The 12,116-nt window shown below is 39.6% G+C and overlaps 1 protein-coding gene across 3 annotated transcripts in view; it reads left to right on the top strand.

Moving 5' to 3' along the window:
- The first annotated feature begins 644 nt into the window (after positions 1-644).
- Positions 645-12,116, top strand: part of LOC108704450 (centromere-associated protein E) — a 54,832-nt gene continuing 43,360 nt past the window's right edge. For all 3 annotated transcript variants that reach the window (XM_041579668.1, XM_041579669.1, XM_041579667.1), the window contains exons 1-12: positions 645-876; positions 1,065-1,150; positions 2,491-2,580; positions 2,741-2,859; positions 3,688-3,807; positions 4,128-4,209; positions 4,480-4,547; positions 4,659-4,733; positions 4,854-4,905; positions 4,991-5,078; positions 5,254-5,383; positions 9,141-9,266. In XM_041579668.1, coding sequence (XP_041435602.1) covers positions 821-876; positions 1,065-1,150; positions 2,491-2,580; positions 2,741-2,859; positions 3,688-3,807; positions 4,128-4,209; positions 4,480-4,547; positions 4,659-4,733; positions 4,854-4,905; positions 4,991-5,078; positions 5,254-5,383; positions 9,141-9,266 — 1,092 coding nt within the window. In that variant the 5' untranslated portion in view covers positions 645-820. The remainder of the gene's footprint in view (positions 877-1,064; positions 1,151-2,490; positions 2,581-2,740; positions 2,860-3,687; positions 3,808-4,127; positions 4,210-4,479; positions 4,548-4,658; positions 4,734-4,853; positions 4,906-4,990; positions 5,079-5,253; positions 5,384-9,140; positions 9,267-12,116) is intronic.

Genomic DNA, 12,116 nt, shown 5'->3' on the forward strand with positions numbered 1-12,116 from the left:
GTATTGGCAATTACCTGGCTTCCACTATTACTCAGAAGAGAGGTTTCACATCCACAACCAAATGCCCCAATCCTTATTACTGGGACAGCCTGAACCCCAGTGTGTGTACATCAGTTCTATAGGAAGCAATTAGGCTGGACTGGCAATCTGTGGGTTCTGGCAAATGCCAGAGGGGCTGCTGTAAGGTCCCATAGACAGTCACCATCTAGTGGGCTTGTGGAGGACTATTTGGGCCTCTATGACTTGGAATGCCAGGGCCTATTTTAACTCCCAGTCCAGACCTGGAAGCAATCGTCTTTTTTTTTTTAATATTGTTGTCGCAGCTGTGTTATCTCCAAGAGACACTGGTGCTTCAGAAAAAGACCTAATGAAAGTCAGAAAGTCGTAGTTATGAGTCGCAGTCGCGCCACACACGGCGTACATTACTTTTCCGCAGCACTAATATAAGCTACAGCTACAGATGAAAAAAAATAAATAAACGTAGTCTGCATCCCGACTGTCAGCCATGTTATGAATAAACATCGCTGCCTTCAGCTCCTAAACACCTCCGCTTGTATTAGCGCTAGAATTGTTCCTCGCCAGAGACCGTACTGGCGTGCAGACAAGCAAGGGAAATGACGTTTCCCGAACACCAGCCCCACTATTGAGCGCCTATTCGTTTTTGCTCTGCCTGGGGCGTGACTTCAAACAAGAGGGTCCAATAGGCTAGTCGGGCGAGGGAAATTCAAACTGGTTGTAGGAGATCCTTGTACCGCCGCCAAAAGGGACTTAGAGACAGGGAGCGGTGTTGGTACCGATTTCTCCACTAATCGGACTCAAAATGTCCGAGGGAGATGCAGTTAAAGTGTGTGTTAGGGTTCGGCCGCTTATACAGAGGTAATTAGGCGGCGTGGGTTGAGTATATGCTGCTTCCGAACACATTTTATTTACAATGACTTCTAACTCTGCGATCCGTCTGACATTTGTTGTACTACAGATTTACTGGCAATTGGCAGCTGTGGGATAAGTCTGTGACAGTCTGGATCTGATGTCAAAGGTCTGACATTTTATTTTATTGTTTGCAGAGAACAAGGGGATCAGGCCAACTTGCAATGGAAGGCTGGAAGCAACACCATTTCCCAGGTTGATGGGACCAAATCTTTTAATTTCGGTGAGTCATAACATTCTCACTACTCATTTATTTTACTAACACACACATTTGTCCTTCCAGTAGTTGACCTTTTGTGGGTCTAATAACTCGCAACCAGCCATTTAGATCATTTAGCAAGAACGGCACTGGAAATATGACTGAAATATTTTTGAGAAGGAAAGAAATCTAACTAATATGCAATTTTTTATGATATGTCTTTATAATGGCATGCCTCATCTAAACTAATCTAAGAACTAAACCTGAATGTCATTACACATGCCACATTTGAGGGTTTTTGGTTTTTTTTGCTCCTCAGAAGTTTAAATACGTGATAAAATACGGTATATTAATTAATATACAGTATATATACATACATTATAATTTTACAGATGCTCTAAACAAAAAAAAGTCAATGTAAATAATTTTTCCTGAATGTTGCCACACTGGCCACTGTACATGAACAGGATTTTAATTTTTAAGAGTTCCCCAAATATCACCTTATGGAAATCATGTTGAGGATAGTGATAACAGTTGGTAACTATAAACTCCTGGGCCAGTGCTCCTCTCTTGTTAATTTAGCAATGGTCCCTCAGGGTATAGTTCTTACAGTGCCACTGTTTTTGAAAGCCCCAATGTGGCAATTTGGGACCAAGCCCATTCACAATAGAGTTTTTTTTTTTTTTTAAATGGTATATTTAAAGAGAGATCCGTATAAAAGTAATGTTTCATGTCTTTAGATTTGTCTTTAGCAGCTTTCCCTTTTTTTGTTTTAACCCATCTTTTGAATGTTATTCATATTCCACATGCTAATTGCATGCAAAAGATACTGATCACCATGCACTGTATTGTTGCTTAAAAGCCAAACTCACAGATGGTAAGGTTACATCTGGTTCATAATCATGAAATCTGAAGCCTTATATTGTGGATTTTATGTAGTAAATATAATGTATATTATGAGCCTGGCAGTCCAGCACATATGCTGTGAATCATCAGAAAAGAAGTTTGAGAGCTAATAGGGCATCTTCGGAGGCAGATCTTCACTGCTGCGAGTCTTTGGTACAGAATGGCATTTTATAGCACGTCTAGCCTGTTGGTCCTTAAATTGTGTTAGTACAGTTATGGGATCCGTTATCCGGAAACCCCCAGTTCCCGAGCATTCTGGATAACAGGTCCCATACTTGTACTTAAATTATTGGTTTTGTCCCAGTGCTCCATCCTTTACTGTTCTATTTAGTTGCACTTCATTGTTAGATGTTCATTTTAGGATATACCTGCAGTAAAAAAATTTATCTACTGTAATGTTTTGTTTTTTGTTTGTTTGTTATTTTGACAATTTATCTAATGGGCATTACCTCCCCCAGATCGTGTATTTAATTCTCATGAATCAACAAGTCAAGTTTACCAAGAAATAGCAGTACCTATCATACGATCAGCTTTGCAGGGATATAATGGTAAGTTTAATATGGGTTTTTGGGTTTATTTTTTCATTTTCTTTCCTTCCTTGTAATGGTGATATTTTACTAGGCTGGTGGACTTGTATTAGTAGATTCACATTAAAATGCATGTGTGTAAACTGAAAGCATTGTGAAAAAAAAGATGTGTTTCTTACAGGTACAATATTTGCATACGGACAGACTTCTTCAGGCAAGACCTACACGATGATGGGGACACCAAATTCATTGGGCATAATACCACAAGCCATACAGGAAGTGTTTAAAATTATTCAGGATGTATGTATTTCCTGCATTCCTTCAAAAAACGAAAAAATGTTAGCTGTGCAAATAAAATTGGTTATAAGCATAAAACCATGCTTATAAGCAGCTGGGTTGACATCACTAATGCTGTAATGGAACTAAATGATAAAATTGCGTCACTATCTTCACACAGATAAAATGTTTATTTTCTATAAAGCAGATGCTGTTGTCACTTCTCCCCATCATAATTTCTTCTTTTTTTTTTTTTTAAAATTGTGAAGCAGACTTCAGTGTGATATAATTTTTTCTCATGGGACGTTCAGATTTCCTAAATGAATGTTTGTATCTGCTTGCTGTTACCCAGCCAGAGCTCTTCTGTACTCTCTCTGCTTAATGCTGTTGTCAGGTTTTTTTTCTTTTAATTTCCAGACCCCCTTGGAGGGTCTAGTCTTTGTTCAGGATTCCTCTCGCTCCTAATTCGGTTACACATGTAGGAAAACATTTGTGTATAGTTTCGAGAATATCTAGATAACAAACCCCACCTTAACTGAGCTCCATGCTGAATTTCTAGATGTTACTGGGAGAGGAAATAGACATTTTTCTCCAAATCTCACCCTAACTAGCTTTCTGACTGAGCCTCCCTGCCAGTGTTCAATGGGAGACTTAGACCTTTCCAAACTGCAGCACAGTAAATATTAAGGGGAATTGATAGTTATTCATCATATCTTGTGTCTTGTGACACTTCCTCAGATCATAAGCTTTATGGTGATTACATTTTTTTTTATTTTTGACAACAGTAGCCTATAATTAAGCAAATATTTAATTGCATGCTCATATCTGTCACCCATCATTATTTTTCTACAGATACCAAACCGAGAGTTTCTTCTAAGAGTTTCTTATATGGAAATTTACAATGAAACTGTGAAAGACCTCCTGTGTGATGATAGAAAAAAGAAGCCCTTGGAAATTCGCGAGGATATTAATGTAATTTTTCCCCTTGGCAACCTTTTTATATGCTATCAAAATGACAGTAATGTGATTAAATATTTTTGTCTTTATTCAAACACCATGACAGCAGTGTTGCAGTCGATAAGTTAAATACTGGGTCTTCTTGTAGCAAACCACAATAGTCTTGATAAAGTATAAGTACCAATTATATAGATAGAGGTTTCTAAAATACTATTCTGCAAAAAAAAAAAAAAAAGTACGGTGTGTATATAGCTAGACAGAAGTTCCTAGAACAATGTTCACTTTTATTTGTCAAATTTCTGTACTCTGGTTTAAAACCATGTTTTTGCTTGTAGAGAAATGTGTATGTTGCTGACCTGACTGAAGAACTTGTAATGGTTCCTGAGCATGTAATTCAGTGGATCAAAAAGGGTGAAAGTAAGCCATTTATTACACCATAGCTAATCAAATATTTTAATATCAAAGTGCTTTCATGCCATAATTAAACATGTGTTCCTAAAGCTTGTCCCATGTTGGGAGTATGTTAACAATATTTACTCTCTTCTGCTGGCTAGCACTATACCATGGTTAGTCAACATTTATTGGTTTGTACCAAAAGTACATTTCATATACTGGTTTATACCAAAAGAACATTTCATTATTGGTTTAACACGCATAAAGGTAATTTTGAAAAACTTCCTTCTACAGAAAACAGACATTATGGAGAAACTAAAATGAATGAACACAGTAGTCGTTCACATACAATATTTAGAATGGTAAGTTTTGATTTCCCCTATGTATTTGCTTTACCAAGTACTGTGAAACTAAACTCATACTGATTTAATTTTATCACACATCTGTTAATGAGCATTTTTTTTTTTTTATAGATTGTTGAAAGCCGAGACAGAAATGATCCCGCAAATTCAGAGAACTGTGATGGAGCAGTAATGGTATCTCACTTAGTAAGTGGTTTATTGGTGGTCTTTCTCCTAGTGCACCAATAATTGTTGTAACTATAAAGAGCCTGTTACTGCTGAATAACTAATGCTGTAGCTCCTATACATTTTATGTTTCTTTTATAGAATTTGGTAGATCTTGCTGGCAGTGAAAGAGCAAGCCAAACTGGAGCAGAAGGTAAACTCTAGTCTTTACAAGAAATTGCATGTACAAATGACGCATAGCTGTTCACTTTCTCTCATAAGATATCTATATCTTTCAGGTGTGAGACTTAAGGAAGGGTGCAACATCAACCGCAGCTTGTTTATCATTGGACAGGTTATTAAGAAGCTTAGCGATGGCCAGGCTGGGTAAATACCTTTTAAATAACTAAAATGGTCATCTCATCTGCAATCCCATACAGTAAGAAAAATAGTTAATATTCTCTTTCTTTAGCCTACACACTTACTAGCCAAAAAGTATCTCAATAAGCTAAATGTTTTAAAATGTATTAAAAAGTACGTTGATTTATGCTTTTGTTTCAAGTGGATTTATAAACTACAGAGACAGCAAACTCACCAGAATTCTCCAGAATTCATTGGGAGGAAATGCAAAAACTGTTATAATTTGCACAATTACGCCAGTTTCTTTTGATGAAACTCTGAGTACACTTCAGGTAAGGGAATGTTCTTAATGTTTTTCTACTTATTTATTTTTTTGATGGCAGTTTTAAGGTTTTGTTGGTATTTTTTTCTTGAGTGGTAACTATTACTAGTTATATTATTTTATAGTGAAGATTTTAAAATTGGCCTCAGTCCTCTCTTGCAGTTTACAAATGGGATAAACTTTTCTGAGGGGTATTAGAGCATAGAGCAAAATTCTTAAATTTCCCAGCCTGTAAATCTGACGCATTATTTTAAACTTACATTTGCTAGATGCTGTTAGATGTTTATTCTAGCATTCAGAGCAATAAACAGTCTAGCACTTCCAGTTCTACTTGTGATGATGTTTATATCTGCTAAATTCATTTTGAGTTATTTGCAGACTATTATGGAGGGTGAATGCACTTTGACTGTTAGAAAATGGTTTTTCAAATGTTTAGAGGCGTGGGTAAATGTCTTTCCTATTTATATTTATTTATTTTATATATATATATATCTCCAAAGAAGATCAGCACTCTCAGGGCTTAAAAATATGAAAAAGGTTTTACTGAAAATAACACCGCATAGGACTAATGTTTCTGCCCAGTCCAGGGCCTTTCTCAGAGTGCTGATCTTCTTTGGATGGATGGAGATACTATATTGATCGTGCACCCAGGCAAACAAACACTTTATTCGAGAGTGCTGGCTCTTTGCTGGTTATATATATAGCAAAGAAACCGCACTCCAGGTCTTTTAAGGTGAAAAAATAAAATCATATTTATTTCAACTTTTCGGCTCCTAACTCAAGCCGTCCTCAGGAAGTGATAACAACACAAACAACACACAAAGTAGTGACAGCATCAACAGGACATACCTGTTTTATGGTAAGTGTCTAAAGAACGTATATCATTCCACACATAAGGCGATACATCACAAAGATGCAGTTGATGAAGTCCAGAGGGGTAAGGAGCTATGTTTATGCAAAACGCGCTATACAATGTTTTTATGTACACGCAGTCACGAAGAGGATATTTAGGGCACAGGGGCATGTATGATATACCTTCTTTAGACACTTACCATAAAACAGGTATGTCCTGTTGATGTTGTCACTACTTTTAAGTCTGGCCCGGTGTTTGATTAGTCACTAAGGGTATACACCCATTAACTGCTGGGTCGTTCACCTTGTAATATGATCACCAATGAAAAGCACTTCCTGATGATGACGTCATGATTTGATTTTGGCGCCATCTTATTGTTTAAATATGTGTGTTGTTTGTGTTGTTATCACTTCCTGAGGATGGCTTGAGTTAGGAGCCGAAACGTCTAAATAAATATGATTTGATTTTTTCACCTTAAAAGACCTGGAGTGCAGTTTCTTTGGTATTATTTGGATATATATATGTGTGTGTGTGTGTGTGTGTGTGTGTGTGTGTGTGTGTGTGTGTGTGTGTGTGTGTGTGTGTGTGTGTGTGTGTGTGTGTGTGTGTGTGTGTGTGTACACATTTAGGCTCATAAATATTTCTGCAGACTTTCAGCTTTTATTCATGTGAGGAACTAAAACCTTTTTTTAACACAATCACTTCATTTCAGAGGCTCACAAGTGATTGGACAAATTAAAAAACTGAAAATAAAATGTTCATTTGTAATACGTGGTTGAAACCCCTTTGCTGGCAAAGACAGCCTGAAGTCTTGAACTCGTGGACATCACCCAACAGGTTTCCTCCTTTTTAATGCTTGTTGCTGTTTGTTTGTTGGCCTTAGTATCCGAAGTTTAGTGAAATGCATGCTCAATTGGGTTCAGATCAGGTGACTGACTTTGCCACTCAAGAATATTCCACTGCTTTGATTTAATAAACTCCTGGGTTGCTTTGGCTGTATGTTTTGGGTCATTGTCCATCTGTATTATGAAACGCCTCCCAATCAATTTGACTGCATTTAGCTGGATTTGAGCAGACAGTGTCTCTGAACACCTCAGAATTAATTCGGCTGCTTCTGTCCTGTGTCACATCATGGATAAACACTAGTGTCCCAGTGCCACTGGCAGCCATGCACACCCAAGTCATCACACTGCCTCGGCCGTTTTACAGATGATGTGGTATGCTTTGGATCATGAGCTGTTCCACCCCTTCTCCATACTTTTTTCTTGCCATCATTCTGGTAGAGGTTGATCTTCATCTGTCCAAAGAATGTTTTTCCAGAACTGTGCTGGCTTTTTTTAGATGTTTTTTTATTTTTTTAGCAAAGTCCAATCTAGCCTTTCTATTCTTGATGCTTATGTGTGGCTTGCACCTTCCAGTGCACCCTCTGTATTTTCTTTCACGCAGTCTTCTCTTTATGGTAGACTTGGATATTGATACGCCTACCTCCTGGAGAGTGTTGTTCACTTGTTTGGCTGTTGTGAAGGGGTTTCTCTTCACCATGGAAATGATTCTGCGATCACCACTGTTGTCTTCCGTGGACGTCCAGATCCTTTTGTTTTGTCAAGTTCACCAGTGCTTTCTTTCTTTCTTTCTCAGGATGTACCAAACTGTAGCTTTTGCCACTCCTAATATTGTAGAAATTTCTCGGATGGGATTTTTCTGTTTTTGTAGCTTAAAGGACAAGGAAAGTCTAGAATAGAATAAGGCTTGAAATGCTGTATTTTGTATACTAAACATAAGCATGAACTTACTGCACCAAAAAGCCTAATCAAGCAAATGATTTATGCTTTCAAATTTGGCCACAGGGGGCTGTCATCTTGTAACTTTGTTAAACAGCTTACCCTGACCCTGCACATGCTCAGTGTGGTCTGGGCTGCTTAGGGATAGTCATAAACAAAGCTGCTTGAGTTCTGCATGGCTGGTAAGTAAGTCGGGGCTCCCCCTGCTGTTCATAAATATGATTGTTTCACTGCTCAGCAGTTAGGGACCATCTGACGATTCCTATCCACAGCAGTAAATGAAGGGAGAATTTCACTGCATACAGTCAGGTTTCTTATAAAAACGGTACACATTTTTTAATTAAAGTATATATATCATTAAAGAAATTTAATGATATTGGATAAAGTCCAATTACTTTTGAGCCTCAGAAATGAAGTGATTGTGTGGCTTTAGTTCCTCACATTTTTATACAATCTTTTTGTTCAACCCACTGATTAAAGCTGAAAGTCTGCAGTTCAACTGCATCTGAGAGAGTATATATATATATTTATTTATTTATATATTTTTTATTTATTTTTTGGCCCCTTTTTGCAAACATAAGGTACATAACCCTCTTTCCTTCTTTGTGCAGTTACTTATTTCACCACTTAAGAACCCACACAATTTTGTATTGTACTGCCCCTTTTTTCTTGCATTTAGTTCTTAATGCTAAAGTTTTTAAATAATTTTAAATTGAAAAAGGTGTTGGCTCTACCTAACGATCTTAGGCCATATAGAGAGCTCAGGCATTTGAGTTCAGCTCCTTGTCTCATATGGAAAAGGTAGCTTCCAATTCTCTCTTCTATTAGATGTAATTTTATAGTGGTATACCCCTATCTTGTTACAGATCAAAAATCTAAATCACTGGTGATGATTAGTGTTGAGACATGATGTTTTTTATTCAATAGAAAAACGCTTAGAATAGTTCTGGTGTGAATTTCTCTTTTTCATTAGCTTGTATATTAGCTATATATCTTTATATAGCACTACTTGTATATGCATTGTACATTTTACAATAGTACACACAGAAGAAAAAACTTGCATTATATTTAATTTTACAAATAATTTAAAGTTTTGGTGAAAACCTCTTTTGAGCTGCATAATTCACTTTTAGTTTGCCAGTACTGCCAAACACGTAAGAAATACTCCCCATGTTAATGAGGTCCTGGATGATGAAGCGTTGCTGAAAAGGTACAGGAAAGAAATCATGGATTTAAAGAAACAATTAGAGGATTTAGAGGTGAGTACATGCATTACATTGAAAGAGAACATCTGCTCTTAATTTTTATTTTTTAACTTTTCGATTGTCCAACATTTATAAACTATGTGCAAAGCTCATTCTGTGTTACTTTGTATTGTAAGCTGCGCAAAAACTTAACCAAAGTGCCTAAAGCCAACGTTTAGGGCTACTCTAGCCCTTTGTCTAGCCTTTAGGCTCATAGGTGGGACAAAGGGCTAGAGTAGCTTGAAATGTTGCCTTTAGGCACTTTAGTAAGGTTTTTCACTTTTTTACAAATAATACCAGTGCTGCTGTTTTTATTTATCTATGCAATTTTGCCCTGGCAAAGGGTACAGCTTGCACCTGGGGCTGCAAAGAAACGTTTTCACTTTTGAAGCACATGTGAACTGAATCTCCTTGTATTGTAAGCTAGTACTTTTTATTTGCTGTGAAATAGTCCCTTTTTGAAGTTGACTGTGACCGTTTCCTGCTTAGACATATCTATATGCAATAGCTTCTTGCAGATTGTAGATTATCCTCCTCTTTCCACTACTGATTTAACTTCTATTGTACTATTTAACCCAGAGCTGAAAGCCCCAATACCTCCACCATATTTGCATGGCCTAACTCTGCTTTAGTGTTAACTCTCCCAAGTAGTCTGTAATAGGGTAAAATGTTAATGGTTTACTATAAATGTTTCAGTAATGGTTAATTCATATATTTAGGTTAAGTTTAGTCTAGAATTGAGCTGTCCAACTTCTGTGGTACCGACGGACAGAATTTTTCTGGTCCACATGGTGGAGGGCCGATAATGGAAGCCAGTGTTAGCTACTCCCTGTTCTAAACCACACCCACTTTAAACAACACCCATGTTACCTCATGTCTACATTATAGCACACCAAAAAAACAAATGGTTGGTGCTCACTACAGAGATATCCATCATATGTGGAAAAAAGTTAAATACCGTATATACTCGCGTATAAGCCGAGTTTTTCAGCACCCAAAATGTGCTGAAAAACTCAACCTCGGCTTATACGCGGGTCATACCGTAGATATGCCCAGCAGTGCGACCCCGTGACCCGGCCCCAGCAGGACTGTCTGTGACGCCGCCCGGAGCAGGTCCAGGAGCTCCGGGCGGCGCGTCCTTCCCTGCCGGCGTTCGCTCCCAAAATGGCGGCGCCCATGGCCGCCACGTGGGTAGCGGCGCCGGCCGCTACCCACGTGGCGGCCATGGGCGCCGCCATTTTGGGAGCGAACGCCGGCAGGGAAGGACGCGCCGCCCGGAGCTCCTGGACCTGCTCCGGGCGGCGTCACAGACAGTCCTGCTGGGGCCGGGTCTCAGGGGGTCGCACTGCTGGGCATATCTACGGTATCTACGCCGGCAGGGAAGGACGCGCCGCCCGGAGCTCCTGGACCTGCTCCGGGCGGCGTCACAGACAGTCCTGCTGGGGCCGGGTCACAGGGGGTCGCACTGCTGGGCATATCTACGGTATCTACGCCGGCAGGGAAGGACGCGCCGCCCCTAGAGTGGACACAGTGAACCGTCCTGCAGCTCTTTCACAGGGCCCCTGGCGGCCATTGTTAAAAGGTCCTAAAGCTTGATTCCAAGTTTGCCAGCAGCAGAGTGCTATCTGTGGAGCTGTACATGTACATAGGGTAAGCATATTTTTGCAGTGTCATGTTCCTGCTGATGGAATTATGGGGAGGCTCTTTTAAATAGTTTTAGATAGATTTCTATGCCATAAAACATGATTACACATTTACACATTCACATTTTGAAATCTGACATGGGGCCCCTAGGCTTATACACGAGTCAATACATTTTTCCAGTTTTCTTAGGTAAATTAGGTACCTCGGCTTATACACGGGTCGGCTTATACACGAGTATATACGGTACATATACCTTCTTCTCCCCTCTGGATAACAAAGCACACCCTCCCCAGCACATGATTAAACACCTTAGGGGCCCCTAACTAATTAAATGCTAACAAATCCCCTGAACAAATGCCAGGCACACACAGGGAATCCAGAGTATGACACGCTCAGGCAGAGTATGGCACACCCAAGGAGAATAGGGCAGGCAAAGTATGGCACCCCCAAGAAGCATAGGGCAGGCATAGACTGTCACACCCAGGGAGCATAGTGCGGGAAGAGTATGGCAAGCCCAGGGAGCACAGGACTGGCAGAGAATGGCACACGCAGGGAACATAGAGTAGCAAAGTATAGCACACACAAGGAGCATAAGGAAGGCAGAACAGAGCAGGAGACAGGGAAACCCATCAGGACCACTCTAAGATGTAGTACATACAGTGACACAGTGCTGGTGCTCCATTAGCATTTTGAATAAGGTGTGAACAATGTTGGCAATTTCAGTCTGGGTCTCAGGTGTGAACAGTACAGGATTTTAGAATGTGAACAATAGAGGTGTCACAGGTGTGAACAATACAGGGGATTACAGTCTGTCTTTGAGGTTTAAACAATGCAGGGGCCAGTTATCTCTGTTGTGATACCTTTGAAAGCGTACACATGTTAAGAAGACACAGAAGGCAGGCTTTCATGTGGGGGGGGGCACAGAGTTGGACAGCCCTGGTCTAGAGGATAACCGTTGTAAGGGAAAGGCCCTAGTGGGTAGAGTATAGTAGGTTATATGAGGGAAGGTTTTAGGAAGTTATTTTAGAGATATGTCATGGGAAGCAAGATGAGCAGCAGACTCTGCAGCAGTAGAGTCATCTCTTGAAAGAGCTACTGAGCCTAGATAGTGAGAGGTCTAGTAGTAGAACAGTAGTACACTCTAGGAAGTGTAAGATAGCTAGGTAACTAGAATGGTCAGTTATGGCCCCAACTAGGAGTGAGTGGGCGTAGTATTCCCAG

Source organism: Xenopus laevis, chromosome 1S (genome assembly GCF_017654675.1).
Source record: "Xenopus laevis strain J_2021 chromosome 1S, Xenopus_laevis_v10.1, whole genome shotgun sequence".
Classification (NCBI taxonomy): Eukaryota; Metazoa; Chordata; class Amphibia; order Anura; family Pipidae; genus Xenopus; species Xenopus laevis.